Here is a 19,972-nt window from a genome sequence, read left to right as displayed (position 1 = left end):
GTATTTGAATAAAACATAATTTATTCAGTATTCAGGATATTCGAGAATATAACGGGAACAAGAGAGTGCTCGCCTTTCAAATATGTATTACGACGAATATTTGAGTATAGAAATATGTATGCAAGTTTGATTGTAGTCAATTTCATGTTTTTAGAAAGTAACCCTCGAGCCTCTCGAGAGTCAAGAATGGAATGGATTTGTTGTTTATTGACAAAGCTTATTGACTTCGGGGCTTGGATTTTTTTTTTCTACAACTCAAGGATATGGATGAAAAAAAAAAACACCAAGAAGATGGTTTTTGAATAATTGAAATATATTTCCTTTAAGAAGAGAACTTTGTATACCTAACCTAGTACGAGTGGGTATAAGAAGTCTAGAGGGACGAATTGAGTGGAATAAGTTGTTTACGAAAGGTGTTTTTTATTTTTTATTTTTTTTTTATTAAAAAAAGAACACCTTTTTAGGTGTAGGTGATGATTCAGGATGGGGTGAGGGGTGAGTTAATGGTGAACTTCCTTTAGACTTTTTTTATTGAGCTGATAAGAATGTACCTATTTCTAGGAAGAAATGTTATTGCACATGAATTTATATTTTTGCAAGGGAGAACATTTTAGTCAAAATATTTGTTTTATGTTAATTTTGTTTTAGGGGAATATTAAATTTCATTTGAAACAAATTATTACTTACAAGGGGCGGTCTTATTTTAATTTAACATTTTATTTCGTTCACAGAAAATTGAAAATAAAAAATAAATGACAAATTTTAAAAGAAGGCACAAACTGTCATAATTGAGTATTATTACAAATTTGTGTATGTGCTTCAAAAAAACTTTTAATTTTGTTGTATTGAAACTGGGTTTTATTTTTCAAATAAAAAGTTTTATTTTAATACTTTAAAAAACGAGTATTTCTTAAGTTAAATTAATAGAAATTTATTTTATTGTAAGGAGTATTAATTTAAGTATCCCTACAAAACTGACGCGACTTATCAGGATGACGTTGGAAAATGATCGTTGCTGCGTCAAAATTAGAAGAGACTCAACCGATACCTTCGAAACCAACAGAGGACTTCGATAAGGCGATGAGCTGTCATGTAGCTGCTTCGATATTGCTCTCGAAAGAGTGGTGCGCAACACCAACGTTAATACAAGTGGAACCATCTTTCAAAAATTCAAAAAGTATCTTGGATATGCAGATGACATCCACATTATGGGAAGAACCTTCTCTTGTATCGAGTCTGAGGCGAAGAAAATGGGTCTTGACAATAACGAGGACAAAACAAAGTATTTACTGTCATCAAATAGAGAAGCATCACACCGTGACAATTGACAGGTATAACTTCGAGGTGGTAAACGAATTTGTTTACCTGGGCACTGCTGTTAATTTATCAAATAACATCAGCGCGGAGATCAAACGTAGCAAGCAGTTGAGGAATAAGGCACTATCGTGAAGTACCAAAGAGATACTTTACAGGACTTTAATCATCCCAGTCTTGCTGTATGGTGCAGAAGCATGGACCTTCTCCAAGGTGGATGAATGATCTCTTGGTATATTCGAGAAATAGATGCTGCGTATGTTCTATGGTCCCGTTTGTGTTGAAAGGCAAAGTAACATCCGGCGGAGAAGATATAATCATGAGTTATCCGAGCTGTATAGCGACTTGCGACTGGTCCAAAAACTGCGTGTTCAACGCTAAAGATGACTAGGGCATGTCAAGCGAATGAACATCGAAGCTCCAGCCAGAAAGGCATCAACTAAACGGTGATTTTTTAAGAGCTTGAGAACTTTTAAAAACAAAAAAAAACGCATACAATTTGCAAAATCTCATCGATTCTTTATTTGAAACGTTAGATTGGTCCATGACATTTACTTTTTGAAGATAATTTCATTTAAATGTTGACCGCGGCTGCGTCTTAGGTGGTCCATTCGGAAAGTCCAATTTTGGGTAACTTTTTCGAGCATTTCGGCCGGAATAGCCCGAATTTCTTCGGAAATGTTGTCTTCAAAAGCTGGAATAGTTGCTGGCTTATTTGTGTAGACTTTAGACTTGACGTAGCCCCACAAAAAATAGTCTAAAGGCGTCAAATCGCATGATCTTGGTGGCCAACTTACCGGTCCATTCCTTGAGATGAATTGTTCTCCGAAGTTTTCCCTCAAAATGGCCATAGAATCGCGAGCTGTGTGGCATGTAGCGCCATCTTGTTGAAACCACATGTCAACCAAGTTCAGTTCTTCCATTTTTGGTAACAAAAAGTTTGTTAGCATTGAACGATAGCGATCGCCATTCACCGTAACGTTGCGTCCAACAGCATCTTTGAAAAAATACGGTCCAACGATTCCACCAGCGTACAAACCACACCAAACAGTGCATGTTTCGGGATGCATGGGCAATTCTTGAACGGCTTCTGGTTGCTCTTCACTCCAAATGCGGCAATTTTGCTTATTTACGTAGCCATTCAACCAGAAATGAGCCTCATCGCTGAACAAAATTTGTCGATAAAAAAGCGGATTTTCTGCCAACTTTTCTAGGGCCCATTCACTGAAAATTCGACGTTGTGGCAGATCGTTCGGCTTCAGTTCTTGCACGAGCTGTATTTTATACGGTTTTACACCAAGATCTTTGCGTAAAATCTTCCATGTGGTCGAATAACACAAACCCAATTGCTGCGAACGGCGACGAATCGACATTTCACGGTCTTCAGCAACACTCTCAGAAACAGACGCAATATTCTCTTCTGTACGCACTGTACGCATTCGTGTGGTTAGTTTAATGTCCAATAAAGTAAACTGAGTGCGAAACTTGGTCACAATCGCATTAATTGTTTGCTCACTTGGTCGATTATGTAGACCATAAATCGGACGTAAAGCGCGAAACACATTTCGAACCGAACACTGATTTTGGTAATAAAATTCAATGATTTGCAAGCGTTGCTCGTTAGTAAGTCTATTCATGATGAAATGTCAAAGCATACTGAGCATCTTTCTCTTTGACACCATGTCTGAAATCCCGCGTGATCTGTCAAATACTAATGCATGAAAATCCTAACCTCAAAAAAATCACCCTTTATAAGCCAATGGGAACAAGAAGCATAGGCTTAATTACGTCGAATTTATAGCTGTTCATGGTGATGTTTTGTCCAAAACGTCGTTGTTCAGTGTCCTTTTTTGATGACACCATATACTTGGTCTTGCCCTCATTGACCACTAAACCCATCTTCTTCGCTTTCATCGCAATGTTCAAAAACGCTCCACTGACATCACGCTTTGATCTTCCAATTATGTCAATATCATCTGCGTATCCGAGTAATTGGATGGATTTTTGAAAGATTGTGCCTCTAGTGTTTACGGTTGAGTTTTGCAATTTTTTCCAGAACGATGTTGAAGAAGTCGCATGACAGTGCATCGCCTTGTCTAAAACCTTTTTTGACATCAAATGCATCGGTAAGATCTTTTCCGACCTTGATAGAGCAGCGTGCATTCTCCATCGTCATTCTGCAAACGGATAAGTTTGACAGGGATGCTAAAACTAGACATTACTCTGTAAAGCTCTTTACTATAGATGCTGTCATATGTGGCTTTAAAGCCGATAAAGAGATGGTGGGTATCGATTTGAAGCTCCTGGGTTTTTTTCAAGATCTGAAATAGTGTGAACATTTGGTCGATAGTGGACTTCCTTGATCTGAAGCCACACTGATAGGGATCAATCAGGTTTTTGACGAATGGCTTCAGACGTTCACATAATACGGCAGAAAGGATCTTATATCCAATGTTAAGGAAACTGATGCCTCTGTAGTTGGCGCAATTAAGAGGGTCTCCTTTCTTATCTATATATGGTGCATGCTCCCTACCAAGTCATCGCTTGCTGCTTTGAATAGTTCGGCAGCGATGCCGTCAGTTTGACTTCAGTTTAAATATAGCTACCTTCACTTCAGCGAGGTCGGGTCGGCGGAATTGTTGATCTGCGTCGCCTAGGTTGAGTGGTTCTATCTCCCTTACAGCGTAAATTAGTTCGCCGTTATATAATTTGGAGAAGTTGTCTTGCGGTTCTACTATGATGTTCCCCTGATCGTCCTTACAGTTAAAAATTAGGACATTTTGTATACTGGAGAAGTGTTTGACAGTTGATTGAACAGTAGATTTCCATGTCGTCTTTTTGATATTAAGATGAGTGAACTGAGTACTAGCTTAAGGAACTTCTCGCCCCGCAGCAAAATCTCTGAGCCTGAATCCGTCGTTGGAAGTGTTGTCGTTTTGAAATCAAACTATTTCATCATATGCAAAATATTATAAATAATTTTAAAATTTTTTAGAATAATTCAATTGACAACTTTTTTTTAACAAAACACGAAAACCTACAAACCTTTTAAGCAAGACAAATCGACAGACAGAATGGGAAGTTATCAGTGTGGGTCGCATCCCAGCCTCTTTTTTTTTAATGATTGGATTTGAATGTTGTTAAATATTCGTATATAAGTGTATCTTAATATAACAAAGGCAAAATATTCTTTGATCGTTGATTTTGATCTTATATTAAATGAGAATGTTTTAAAACGATAATTAGAATTATTTTCCTAACACACATAAAGTCGTAAATTTCCTCTGTCATCGTTTATTTCAAATAAATTCCTTCCTACAGATTCTCGTACTTAGTCCGGTCGAAAAAAGCAATAAAATTTCCTAATCAACTAATGTGACTTCGAACCAAGCAACTGCGAATTGCAGCAATAAAATGCTTCCCATAACTATCCTATCCGATTAGAACTCTTCCTTTATATGCTACGCACTTCTCCTCGCTTGTCTCTGACTAAAAGGATGTCGAAGTGAATATAAGCCACATCACGGTGGGTCGTCCTAATAGCATAGCTATACAATAACTTTACTTACACAAATTAGTCATAAAACTGCTCTTTCCTAATCAAATTATCTCTGAACGATATTGACCACGATCAAAAAGCATAATTGAATTAAGAAACACTTAAGTTAGAGTTAGAGCTCAACTTAAGTGCCATAGCGCGCTAATCCTTTATCAGTTTCCATAATGAGTATAGGAATCGAATATACAGAACCAAATCAAACCAATTCATAGGACAGATATTCTTCCTTGCTCTTCGGGTGGAAATAAAAATTCAAAAATTATGTTGCCTATAAATTCAATGACTTAAGTGGAAGACTTCTCTGGGGCACACACCGCACACATTGGGGTGCTATGTTGCGTTGGTGTCACCGTCACCGTAATCGTCGTCGTCACCGTCACAGAACTTTCAAATCCAAGATTGTTCCTGATTTTACGACCATGTTCGCAATGATTTCTCAAAACCTTTATTGATTCGGATAGAGAAAGGCAATGTGTGTGGTCTTGAGCGCCGCCGGCCGTGCCGCTCCGCAGTGCGATGCTGCCGTCTTGCATTGATCCTACATACGGTGATTGTGCGGATTCGAAATCGGAATCGTTATTGTTAGTTAATAGCAAGCTTAATAGCAATTTACTATCGTTTTAAGTGCTTTCCTGCAGGATGACGATGATGATGACGACGACGATGATGATGATAGTTATGATGATTTCCAACTTGGTTTGGGAGTGGTTTTCTTGTGGGTTTTATTGCCGAAGCTCTTTATAACCAATTCAGCTGCTGCTGCTACTTAGGTATGTCCTGGATGGTTGGTGTGAATTTATATTTTTGTCCAAGCCAACACAACACGTACGACGACGACGACGAAGAAGTCATACGTCGTCGACGACGTAGTCGTACATATGGTTGCGTGCAGGATTTTACGATGCACAGCAGAGCCGTACATTTAAGACCGAGAAGTGGATTATTAAAATTGTGGTTTATTGGTTGTGGCACTTGTATTTAGAGCTTAGAGAAAAAAGAGCCTATATGGATTTGTGCCCACAGAAGTGTCGGCATCATCGTCAGTATTGTAAATTCAATACTTGACAGTTGTCATAAGGTTCATAGTTTATTATGGTGGAAAATTTTAGAATACGAAAACTGTCTGATAAATGGAATGGATGTATAGATTTCAACTTTTTTTTATCATAAATGAGCTAAAGTTGGAATTTATCATTTACATAAAGAGACTAAGAGCGAGTATAGTGTAGTGTATAAAAATATATACATATACATACATATGTAGGAATTTTTGGGTTCGAAAGAGGAAACCATCATCAAGAAATCAACATATTGATTAGGACCGATAGGTAGAAGAGGCAGACACACATGTGAATGGGATTTAGTTTGAAGAAATAAAATGTGCTTTTTCAAATATTTTTTTTAGATTTTTATTTGCAATACATTTAAGCTAATTTTGAATTAATAGAACTTAAGTGAAAATAAATTCATTGATTAATAAGATAAATTGTTTGAAACAATGAATTTTGTAATACATTTTTATTTATTTAATAATTAATGTATTTTTACTTTTGAAAATTTTGTAAAATACTAATTGAATTGAAACTCATATAATATTTTTTGTACCTATTAAAAAAATTCAGTTTAATTCATAAAATAAATTCATATAAATTAAGAAAAAGGTATTTTACTTGTAGACCAATATTTCTTTTCTGAATTTTCTTGCAAACTTCCTGGCAAAATCTAAGCAAAGATGAGTTCAATATTGCATATATTCATTTTCGAAATTGGTTTTGAAAAAGTTTTCTTAAAAATTTTATTGAAATTGATCACATAATTCTTGAAATGGGCAAAAAATAGGATATTTATGACTGCATGTATGTCGTTTTTCTTATCGGGTTTTTTCAATAAGAGCGCCACAATTTGTTAAAAATAAAACAAAAACGGTTTTGGATATCAATTAAATCCTTTTTTCCTGTGAAAGTACATTTGCTGTCATTTGTATGGCCACTATGGCCACACTTGCAGAAGTCCAGACGATGAATCCATTGGAGTACGTTTGAATTGATGTCTCAGCAATACCGCATATTTTGTTTATTGACGAAGCCATTAAGCCATCAGCCAGAATGGAGCCTCATCGCTCAAGATGAGGCCAAGAGTTTTTCGTAAAATTCGCATACAACGACGACGTCGCAGAGATGCTTAACGCTTGAGAACGACGTGTAAGAGACACATTTGGGCTTTCTGCAACTGAAGTCTCAGCGGCAGCAGTATTCCCGTCACAACGGGCACTTCTTTGTATGACTAGCATGGGAACATTTTGTACTGTGCCTGTGGATTAAAATTTTCCCACTAGACGCTTAATTGTTGACAATTATGACGAGCACAAATTAGACGTAGCGCTCTCACTGACTCTGAATTTCGTTATTAAATTTTAATAATTTCGACTCGTTGTTGGCTCGTTCATCTTTCCATCATAACATGGCGAACCTTACTGAAGAGAAATGTGAAAAAAGTGGCAAGAAATATGTGGTCGTTGGATGTCCCGGTCGCTCTACTTTTGTAGCGTCCCCGTAGAAAAACCCTGTACAAAACACACTTTAGAGGTGTAAAAAGAAGGCTTGTTTGGGATTTAGTTTTCAAAAATACTACAAAATAAATGGGTTTTGAAATATAATACGAATCAGTGACTAATAAAAAAGATGTTTACACAATTAATTTCGAAATGGTGACTGTACGACGTTTTTCCGAAAACTCCTCTGTTTTTAAGGTTCCACCTCTTTAGTGCTATTATATTCAAATTCCAAATCAAACGTTAGAGAATTGTTTGCGTTATTAGCCCTGCCAGTTTGAAAAATGTATTAAATCAGAAATAATTTTGCAAAACCTTTAATTTTTAAATTCAATACTCGAGTATTTGAATGGTTTCCCGTGCATAATATTCTAGGATGGGATTATACCTTAAATAAAAGTGGTTCATAGAAAATGTGAAGTACTGACTCAAAACATGAAGTTCTTGGTGCTTTGTTGTAGGAAAAATCTAAAATTGATTTTTAACTTCCCATAGGAAGTTATTGTAATGGGTCCATAGCTCAAGAACCAGTTGATATATTGACTTCAAATAAATGTTGTTATGCAGATAGTAATGCTGAAAGATCCAGAAAGGGCTCCCAAGTAAAATGCGTGAGGGGCTTTTTTTACCATAGCAGTCTAAAAATAGGTGAATACTGTGGTTGACCCTAAATATCTCACGAACTAATGACGCTTCAGACTTGAGTTAAGTTGTATATTATATATTGTAATGAGATACCAAACAAACGTATTTTTTGAAAAAAAATGCAATTAACGGTTTTTTTTACAAATCAAAAAAAACTGAAAACAAAAATTTGTCACCTCGAAAAATGTACCAACAAAAAATGATTTTATCTCCAAAACAATTTTGTGCAACGAAAAATAACGTTGTTAAGATCTGAAAAGATTTTTAGAAAATTCGAACGGACAGTTTTTTTTACAAAAAATTCAAAACCTTAAAACTAATTAACAAAAGTGGGTAAAAATTGATTTTCGACTTGAATATCTTTTTCAAAACTTTAAGATTTTGGCTCAAATCTAATTTTGTCTTATGAGAAATATTGTTTTGAACATTCGTTTAAAATTTTTGAAAAATTTAAAGTTTTTTAACAAAAAATAAAAACCTAAAAAAAAGCATTTCTAAAAGTTCGTAAAAATTGATTTTCGACTCAAATATTTGTTCATGAATTAAAAATATTAGTTTCAAACGTATTTTATCTCACATAAAATATTGTTTTCGATATTCAGTGAATTTTTGATAAAAATTCAACAGTCCGGTTTTCATAAAAAAAAAAATAAAATATACAAAAAACAGTGAGAACATGTGGTAAAAATGATGTATGGTTCTCGATATCACGTGAACAATATAAGGTTCAAATTAATTGCTTTCATCCAATTTGAATTTGTTTATATAAGAAATAAAAACTTTTAAGAAATGTTACTGAAATTGGTAAAAAAAATTTAAACGACTAAAGATCTCATTAACAAAAATATATTTTGAAATCAAAGGTGTCCAACGATGACGCGACGTAAGATAACGTTAGCTATGTGGCAAATGGCACCGTCCTGTTGAAATAACTAACGTCCACATCCATATCTTCCAATTTGATCCATAAAAAGTTTGTTATCATCTCACGAGTCACGATATCAAACATCATTCACAGTTACTGCCTTACCGGCCTCATTTAAAAAAAAATACAAGCCGATGATGCCACCTTTAGCCCATAAACCGCACCAAACAGTCACTTTTTGTGGGCGATTGATGAATGCATTAAGGTGAAAATGTGTCTCATCACTGAAGGTGAGTCGAAATAAAAGATTTTTAGAAAGATGTCTGTGCGTGCGTGTGTACGTACGGTCAGCTCCAAAATTTTAAGACTAAAATATCATTTCATTTCCAAAACAATTGTGCAACGAAGAATAATGTTTTTGACTTCTGATAAAATTTTGAAAAAATCGAATTAACAGTTTTTTTTTTACAAAAAATAAAACCCTAAAAAAAATTAATAAAAGTTGGTAAAAAATGATTTTCGACTTAAATATCTTTTCAAAAATTTGAGATAATAGCTTCTTAACAATTTTTACTAAAAAGAAATATTGTTTTCAACATTAGGACAAAGTTTGAGAAAAATCGAATTTACAGTTTTTTTACCAAAAATAAAAACCTAAAAAAAAATGTATAAAAGTTGGTAAAAATTGATTTTCGACTCAAATATCTTTTCAAAAATTGTAGGTATTGGCTTCAAACTAATTTTATCTTATAAGAAATATTGTTTTCAACATTCATTAAAATTTTGAAAAAAATCGAATATACAGTCTTTGTACAAAAAATTAAAAACCTAAAAAAAAATTAACAAAAGTTGGTAAAAATTGATTTTCAACTGAAATATCTTTTCAAAAATTTGAAATATTGGCTTCAAACTTATTTTATCTTATAAGAAATATTGTTTTCAATATTCGATAAAATTTTGAAAAAAATCGAATTGAAAGTTTTTCTTACAAAAAATAAAACTCTAAAAAAAACAATACTAAAACTTGGTAAAAATTTACTTTCGACTCAAATATCTTTTCAAAAATTTAAAATATTGGCTTCAAACTTATTTTATTTCACAGAAAATATTGTTTTCGATATTCAGTAATTTTTATATAAAAATCCAACAATCTGTTTTTTTTTAAATAAAATCTACAAAAAATAGTGCGCAAATTTGGTAAAAATACATATAGACAAACTTTTAAGCAAGACAAATCGACAGATGGGATGGGAAGTTATCAGTGTGGGTCGCATCCCAGCCTCTTTTTCATAATATTTTGTACACGATGAAATAAATTTTAAGTTAATATCTCAATATATTTGTGTCGAAAATTAACTTTTATCAATTTTGCAAACTCCTTTCTTTTGAATGTTATATAATTTTTTTTGTTGTCTGAACATTTGCGCTAAGGAACCATTTCTGTCAGTTTTTTAATTAAATACAATAAAAGTTGGTTGATTTTTTAAGAATCTTTATAACACCAATTCCATAACATAAAAATTATAATTTTTTTAAATTGCTTAAAAACCACCTTTCTATAGACCTCTATACATACTACAACATGTAAACGAATTTTATTTTAAATCAGTATTTTCTTCTTCTATAATGTTGATACTTCGCTTATTGGGTAATTAAAAAATCTGTTTCGAAAACCTTGTTTTAAATTTTAAAAAATAACACAATGGGTTTTATTTTATTTTTTAAACAAAAAACGTAATTGTTTAATAAAGCGATCACTGTTTTAATTTAAAGTGATTATATGTTCGTTAGAAATATTTTATTTAATAATTGACAAAACAAATATCAAAAACAAATTAATAGTTAAACCTTTTAATTTGTTTTAATTTCCTTCACTTTTGTTTAACCTCCTTTTACACGATTACGTTATACTATATTACGTTTTAAATGTGTGTATGTGTATTAAATTAAAAACAAAATAAAAACCATTAAAACTTTTCGCAATGAATTACTTATCAATTTTTTTTATATGCGTATAAACAATCCATTAAAAAAATAATGTTGTTTTTATTTTTGCTTTCTTTTTACACAAATGAGCCTCAAATGTGTAAGCAAAAGCAATATAAAAGATATAATTTTGAAGTGGTATGACAATAAAATATATATTTACATACATATATAGAAAAAAAAAAAAACAGAATATTCAAATAGAATCCTTTTTTACAACCCATAAAATACTATAGATGAATATTCATATAAATATGGAAGGAAATTTTTATTGATTGTTTTATATTTTATGAATATTTTTTTTATTACCTTATGTGTGCATAAAATAATGTAATTCAATTGGGCAGGAATAAAAAAAAGGTACCTATACATATATTTACATATATACTTAAAAAAACATACAATATTGTTATATGAGTTTTTAGGTAGGTACAATTGAACAAAATATGTTCTAAAGCCTTACAGGGTGATTCTAATTTTATTTTATTTAATTTATTTTTTCGTCTTTCAAGTAACATGACTTTATGGAGACTTCATTTTAATAATAAGATTTATAATACATGTTTTCAATATAATTATCTTTAAATAATAAAGTTTATGACAAATTTAATAAGTTTCTCTTAATACCTTACCTACTATTATTAAAATCAATTAAAAAATCAAATTCATTAAAAGCAATACAGGAATCTGTAATTGGCAAATTTTGTACTATGAAAAGGAGTATGAACAAAATTACCATCTCTAGGTCTTAAACTACGAGAAGGTACGTACATATTAAAAATTGATAGCAAAGTAGAACAATCAATATTTAAATTCAAAACATCGAAAGCATTGAATATAGCCTACTCTTATAAGATCGAATATCTAAATTTCGATAAACCTTACGTAAAGCAAATTTGTTAAATCTTTTCTGAACTTTTTTAATCTTAAGGTCCATATTATTCAACAAAGGTCTGACAAGGGATAAATAAAGTTTTTTTAGAGATATGGATCTTCAAAATACTTAGAAATTAAAAAGCCTAGAAATAAAAGCCAACATCACGTTAGCTTTAGAAATAACGTGGTCAAACATGTTTAACAAATTTTGTTCCAACGACCAAACATCCTTTTAGATACTGAAAAGTTGCACTGAACTATTATTTAGATTCGTGGAAATATATTTCTATATCTAATTTCGATATAAGGGCATCTTAATTTCTATCAGTCCTTATAATGTGTTCATAAATAAAGTATTTGTCGCTTCATTAAAGGAGACCAAAGACCAACTTGATATTGGTTCTAGTCATACATTTCTTAAATCGTTGAAAACACCGAAATAGTTTATTTCTATCGGAATTTTTTTTTTCATACACTTTCAGGAAATACATTTTAAAATATGTACATAAATGTTGCAAAGTTCAAATTAAAAACAATTATTTTAGTTTTATCTTCTAAAAAATTGAACGATTCCGAAATGATACCGTCGGTTTTAACTGCAACAAAAAATATTTATATAATGTCTTGTTTCAAACTTTAACAAAATATTTATAAGAATATTTCGAATATTTTTTTATCAGTTTTTTGTAGGTTTTCGTGTTTTTTTTTAAATTTTTTAGTTGAATTTTTCTAAAAGATTAACCAAAAATTACCAACAATATTTTGCATATGATGAAATAGTTTCATTCCAAAATCGGACCACCAATTTTTAGAATTTTTAGTAGCATTTCTTCAAAGTTTTTATTTATTATATAAACAAATATAGACTGGATTTTTCTAAGAACAATATCTTACGTTTACAACAAAATTTAGCATAGAATTCCATTATTTTAAATTCAATATCTTCACGATATAGCAAGAATCAATGTCTCAGTTTTTACCAATTTCGAGTAGAATTTTGTATAGATGTTAAATTAAATGAAAAAACTATCAAGTGGATTTTTATAAAAATTTAACAGGAAGCCAAAAACACTTTTTTGTATGAGATGAAACTAGTTTGAAGTGAATATTTTTAATTTTTGGAAAGATATTTGAGTCGAAATCAATTTTAATCAAGTTTTAGTGAAGTTTTGTATATGTTTTTTAATTTTTTTTAAAAAAAAATTCTAAATTCGATGTTTCCCAAAATTGAACTGATTGTTGAAAACTATATTTTTTATTGAAGCCAACATCCTCAATTGTTAAAAATACATCTAAGTCGAAAATAAATTGTGGAAAAAACTTTCAATCCGATCATAAATTTTACGAGATGTCAAAAACGTTATTCTACGTTGAACACAATTTTTTAGGATATAAAATCATATTGTTTCCAAAATATTCGAGGTGAAAATTATTTTGTTCCCTTTTTTGATATACAAAACAAACCGTTAGTTGAATTTTTCTCAAAAATATATCACTTTGGTATGACGTCAAATAATTTTTTTGAGAGTTATTACTGCATCTTTTTGTGTTACTATCTGTATAATAAAATGTATTTGAAGCCGATATCTTTACTGATTTTTGAACCATAGGCGAAGAAAACAGCTTCTCGAACGTACGGAGGTTCAAACCTACGTAAACACAGCCACACACACAAACATATCTCTAAAATTCTTGGATTAAGTAAAAATTTTCAATTTGACAAATTGGACTAATTACAATAACTTTCTCTGGGAAATTTAAAAGAATCTGGCTGCTGGCAACTTCCTATTTTATAACTTAAAAAGTTGGAAATGATTTTTGAATAACTTTAAGAAAATGTCGTGCAGGTCCAGGCTTACGAGATAATAAAGCAAATTGATATTTGTTTGTTATTTGGACTCTCATTGTAAAAAAATATATTCAACTTTTTTTTGCCCTTGACTTGCATGACATGTGGTTTCAACAAGACGGTGTCACAAGTCACACAGCACGCACAACAATGGGCTTATTGAGAGGCGAGTTCGGTAAACATTGAGCGATTTAAAGCCTTTAGAGTATTTTTTGTGTGGCTCATGTCTATACAGGCAAGCCCGTTTTAATTGACGCATTGAAAGACAAGATTGAAGCATTAATTCGTGACGGACCATTTGCGGCGCAGTTAAGGTCAACATTTGCATGAAATAATCTTCAAACATTAAATAATATGAACCGTATTATCGATTTAAATAAAGAGTTCATGCATTTTTATAAATTGTATGTGTTTTTTTATTTAGAATACTTTCCTATAGCTTTTAAAAAATCACCCTCTATATTTACGTTGAAACTAGTTATTTTATTAGTTTCTAAGGATTTGAGTTGAAAATCAATGTTTACCAATTTTACGTAGTCTTTTTTTAATTGTTTGTTAAAAAAGCATAGTAGTGGAATTTTCTTTAAATTTTCCTAACTCATTGTAGTGTAAACTTATTTTCAATGAAATATTTCTTTTACATAGCTTTTTTGACTTAAAACAAAATATGAATTTGAAAATACGTTAAAACATTAATACATGTTTAAAATATTATTGAAATAAAAAAAAGACTTTGAAGATAATTTAAATAATGAATTTTGTTGATAATTTTTTTTTGTAAACTAATATTTTTCTGGGAAATAAATAACATTTCAGTTGTTGATATTAAGTTTAGTCCCAATTTTCGTGTTTTATTAGTTTAAATTCGGATCTAATTTTCTGATGAGTTTCGAAACCTTTTTGCATAAATTATTTATTAAAAGAATATTATTTAAAAAAAAAGAAAAAAATACTGGCCCTCGATGCTACCTTTGAGGAACACCGACTGTTGTTGAAATGTTCTGTAGTAGAACTAAATAACTATTAAGAGACAAAATTTAGACCACCCTGTATTTAACTTTATTTTTATTTTTATTCGAAAATCCATTGAAATATATTTTGATACTACGACAAAAAAAAACACTGACAATTCTAGTCTGCAACGTCAAAGCTTATGTCTTGATGGTTTCAATGATTCCTTATACATTATACGTTATGTATTATCAATGTATGTATATGGATCTTTATATACATAATATCCATCAATTAAGAAACCTTAAAACAAAGCCACAAAGATAAAGATAATACGAGAGTATATAAAAACGTTCATCGTCTACCAATCTAGCTAATCTGGAGGACAATGTGAAAATTAAACCCTAATCCAAACCAAACCATCCGTCCACCCATAAAAGATACTTAATTTCAATTCATTCGAGATTTCTTTCCGTTTCTAGTTCGAGGTTTCACCCGCGTCCCCTCTTTTTTGCAACAAAACCAACCAATAACCTGATTCTTTGGAAGGGCAGGATTTGGGGATGGAATTAGTTAGATTATGAGAGAGGTGTTTTTTTTGTGTTAGGTTCTTAGGCACCAAACCAACCAACATACGTAGACTTACCTTACCTACCTAAAGAACCATTAGAGGAGGACAAGGATCTCGTATATAGGGTTTATATAGAGGGCAAAGAGTCTTTTGTTTTTATCGTCCAGTCCATCCATATAGTGGATGTGTTGAAGGAAAGAAAGAACATCTGCTAAATTTCTATCTTTTAGTCTTCATTTTTGTTTCTTCGTTTTGGTTAGATAAATCCACTGGCTTCACCATCATCATGGGTCTTCTTCATCTTCATCGTCATCATCATCATTTTGTCTTAGATGCGGTTTCAAAGTTTTTTAGTTCCTGTTTTTTTTTGTTTAACTTAGGTCTGAGGAATTTTTGGTCTTAGAATATAAAACAAAAAAATGAAAACAAAAATAAATATCGTCTGGGTGGGAGATATGAATTTGGATGACCTAATCTTAATTGCGATCTGTTTGCTTGATGCTCGGTTGAATCTTTTATGAGCGCGTACATTTTATAATTCGCGTTCCAAGATTAGAGGTATGCTATACGTGTATAACTCTATAAAGTCTATATATATTCTGGACCTCTTATAGCCATTAACTATTACCGCATAGAGTGAGATCTGAGAGATCAAATGAAAATAGCGCTTGAAGCGTTATGCTCATGATTAGAAATTGGTTTTGGCTCTTGTCTCTGGACTCTGAGCTCAAGTCTCTCTGGTGGTGGTGTAGATGTGCTTCTCTGTTTAATTGACCTAAATTGGAAATCGGTGCATGCGGGCACACACCTCCGTACCGGTAGGCTTTAAAAAAAAGACATAATAAACACACACACGAGGGCTTGAAAAAAATAAGTTTGGAATTTACTCGATCTTATGGAATAAACATACAATTTTAGGATACCAGTTGCTGCCACCCACCCAGAAAGAACTTGCTTGCTCTCTATTTATCCCGATATACCTTTAATATAAATCTACCGCAAGTACAGTGGGGTCAAGGTGTTTTCCATGCTTTCTTAATTGTTTAACTGCCGAAAATTAATTCAGGTAATATATTTAGATCACAGAAAGAAAACTACATTTTGCTCTTAAAAGGGTACACTTTCTTAGGAGGTTACAAATTTTGCTTCTATACTTGACTCCTGATTTTGAACATAGGGAAGTTCTACTTTAAGATAGTGATTTCCAACCTTATGTTTACATCAAATCATCGACATTTAAAGTACTTTTCTCCTTCTCAAGTCATAAGATTTGATCAATCAGCATAAAATTCAAGGTCCCTTCCACTCCATCCATTGCCATCACAAGGGTTAAGTTTTGATAGTTGCTATTCCCTTGTTTTAGTCTGTACTGTTGGTCTATTATTTTCTTTAAATTTTTAAAATATCCATCCAGGCGTATACGCAGTTTTTTGTAAATTCTTTTAATTTTTGGATATTTCGTTGTAGGATTATTTTTTAACACTACAATCTTGAAAAAATTTGACAACTAAAAACTCACATTTTCAAGACTCGTATAAACATTTTCTTCAAACATTTTTGTCGGCATTCAGTGAGTCTTAACTTAAGATCAAAAATATATTTAAAAAACTCTTTCTTTTTTTTTAAATTCAATTCTGTACGTTAACTTTTGAATGCTACTATTTTTTTAAAACACTGATATTAAGACCGCCACCTCTTATTTGAACCTATCATCTCAATCCCACCTTCATAGCAATTCCAATCCAAGTTCCAGTCTCAATCCGCAGCCTATGCTCTAGTCGAGCCGACATGCATGAAAACGTGACGGTATTTCAAATTCGTTAGCCGTCATTTCAGTTTGATCGAACACATCAGCATCAGTGGTAGAGAAGCCCATAGAGACAGCCAGAAAGGCCGACCAACTCTCCTGCCACCAATAATCATTCCGTCTGTCTGTCTCTTAAAACAGCGCAGATGCGAATTTGTTTTTGTTTTGTTTCATCTTTGCGTGAATTAAATTTTTTCAAGACTTGTGCTATATGTGTTTTTTGGATTGTTGTGGGTTGTGTCTTGGCTATAAGACACAAAGCATTTAAGCTTGGGCTTGCGTCGCGTTCTTTAATTTGAAATTTACAAAATATACAACCGAAGTGAATTCGAAGACGAAGTTGAAGTTAAAGTCGAAGTCTTGATGCAAGCAGTAATTTAGTGATCCCTCACGTATTACATAAGTGCATACGTCATGTAACGCGAAGTGATCTTACCCTACATGATGATCACCTAATCGCACCATACCGTCTACATATATTTTCTGCCAAGAGGTTCTTAGTTTGGTCCTTTCAAGTTAATATGTAACCTCCCCTGTAGGTTCATGTGGAGGAAAACCTTTTTCTCGATTGTAGGATGATAGTTCTTGTTGGAAAAAGGTATAGAGTTTGATTGTAAATACATTTTGTTAGACGTAAATGAAGCCTTTATAATACGAGTATATTTATATATGTAGACTTCGTGTTAAGAAGTTGTAGTTTTATAGAACCATTCGGGAGAGAAGAAGGTAATGAAAATGTTTCGCTTTGCTTTTAACAATCTAATGGAATTTACGTGAGGAGGAGTCTATGTAATAATAATTGCTGGATTTGTAATGTTTGGCGGAAAGAATGACAAGAAAAAGTTTGCTCAATACTAAGAGGGTTTGAAATTTAGTCGAAGTTCGAATAAGATTGAATGATGATTGTTTTAAGCAGTAAATTAGTTGATAGACAATGAAAATTATTAAAAACAACAACAAAACAATTTTGTTTATAATTATTGGGCACTCAAGAGGTTATTCATACCCTTTACATATTTGGAGCTTAAATACAGTGCGAGATTACGAAAATAAGGAATGGTTAAAGAAAAGTTTTGAATATCAAAACGATAAAGAAAAACAGAGTTTGGTAAGGCATTCCACATTCACAATGTGCGGTTAAAATCACAATCTCTATACTTGACAGTACGTCTAAAATTGAGCTCAAGTTTAAACTGATGAGCATTCCTAAAAGTGCAAGTACTACAGCGAAATTGTTTGAGAGGGGGGGGGGGGGGAATTCAACTGGCTTATTCGACAGAATACTGTTTGTAAATTATAAAATAACGGTAAAACAACGAAAGGCATCAAACATTATGGAGGATGCAAGTGCCAATCATGGATAGTGGTATCGAGGAGAGGTTACGCTTTAACAACAGGAGACAGCATTAAGATTTTGAAGCATTAAATTCTACACGGTTAATAATTCCCCATTGGACAATGGTGTCGAGATCGGAATGTAATGAACTTAACATACACTACCATTGAAGTTCCACATCCGAAGGACAAGAATGTGAATCTAGAAACGAATATGAAAAGCTAAGAGTACTGTACTCAGCGAAACACTTTAACCTATTAGAAGTGAAAGACAAAAGATCGTAAGGAAGAGCGTCGGATATAAAACGGAGCCCTGGGGCACACCAGAGTTTATTTTGTGGATATCAGATTTAAGCTTATCTAATATTACTTGGATTAAACGGTTCGAAAGGTAATTTCCAACCAAACAATGAAGAAATTTATCAAAACCAAAAACACACATTTTTGATAAGAGAGCTTGGTGTGAAATGCTTTTGAAATATCAAGTGCAATGATCTTACTCTCTCTAAAACGATGTAAAAAGTTGTTTCAATGTTCGGTTAGATAAACCAATCACCAGTGGACTATTGCTACTCACTTTTTTTAAATACTTTTCTTGGAAGAAATGATCTTGGAGGGATTGTCGATTCCTAGCAAGAAGTACTATTCGTAAAAAAAAAATGCTGTTTGGTGTAACAGGCAGGGCACCCAAGCAACTGGTTCTATTAAGGAAGACTAATATACAGAATTTTTACACTGCCATTGTCTTAGTGCATTTGTTGAAGTACTGCATTTTTGTTAAAAATACTAGTATTGATAAATCGAAAATCTGTCAAAGACTCACGTTTTGTTCTCTCTTGTTGTTTTTTTTTTTTAAATTCTAGATTCCATTATAAACTTGCCTTAGGATGTTATTGTAATGGGTCCGATTTGTCAAATTGAAAATTTTGACATTTCTCAACGTTTCAAGGTCCCTAGAGTCAAAATAAAAGATTTTTAGGAAGATGGCTGTGCGTGCTTTTGTACGTACGTTCATACGTTCGGGAAGTTTTTTTCGTCATACACAGCTCAAGAACTAGAAAAGATATCGACTTCAAATAAATTTTGTTATACAGATAATAATGCGGAAAGATGCAGAAAGGACTCTCAACAAAATTGCGTGCTTTGTTTTTGTACCATAGCAGTTTAAAAAAAAGTGAACATTTTGGTTGGTTGAATTTCGACTTAAATATCTTTTAAAAAATTTGAGATTATCATTTTTAACTAATTTTCTCTTATAAAAAATATTGTTTTCAACATTCAGTAAAATTTTGAGAAAAATCGAATTGATATTTTTTTTTACAAAAAATTAAAACCTAAACAAAAAAGTAATAATCGTTGGTAAAAATTGATTTTCGACTCAAATATCTTTTCAAAACTTTGAGATATTAGCTTTAAAATACTTTCATCTTTTAAAAAATATTGTTGTCAATATTGAGTAAAATTTTGAAAAATCGAATTGACAGTTTTTTCCAAAAGATAAAAACCTAACAAAAAAAAAAACAATACTAAAACTTGGTAAAAATGTACTTTCGACTGAAATAGCTTTTCAAAAATTAAAAATATTGTCTTCAAACTTCTTTTATTTCACAGAAAATATTATTTTTATACACAATATCATTTGGAAAGTCATTGAGTTTTCTAA

General features: G+C 31.9%; 1 protein-coding gene across 1 annotated transcript in view; it reads left to right on the top strand.

The window, feature by feature from the left end:
- The first annotated feature begins 1,005 nt into the window (after nt 1–1,005).
- The window catches only part of LOC129945235 (histone-lysine N-methyltransferase, H3 lysine-79 specific), a 30,789-nt gene continuing 11,822 nt past the window's right edge, over nt 1,006–19,972 (top strand). Inside the window, exon 1 of the mRNA XM_056054896.1 lies at nt 1,006–1,177. Within this exon, the coding sequence (XP_055910871.1) occupies nt 1,006–1,177 (172 nt within the window). The remainder of the gene's footprint in view (nt 1,178–19,972) is intronic.

The sequence above is a fragment of the Eupeodes corollae genome, chromosome 2, assembly GCF_945859685.1.
Source record: "Eupeodes corollae chromosome 2, idEupCoro1.1, whole genome shotgun sequence".
Classification (NCBI taxonomy): Eukaryota; Metazoa; Arthropoda; class Insecta; order Diptera; family Syrphidae; genus Eupeodes; species Eupeodes corollae.
Note: the sequence above shows the minus strand (reverse complement) of the source record. Positions and strands in the feature narration are given on the sequence as shown.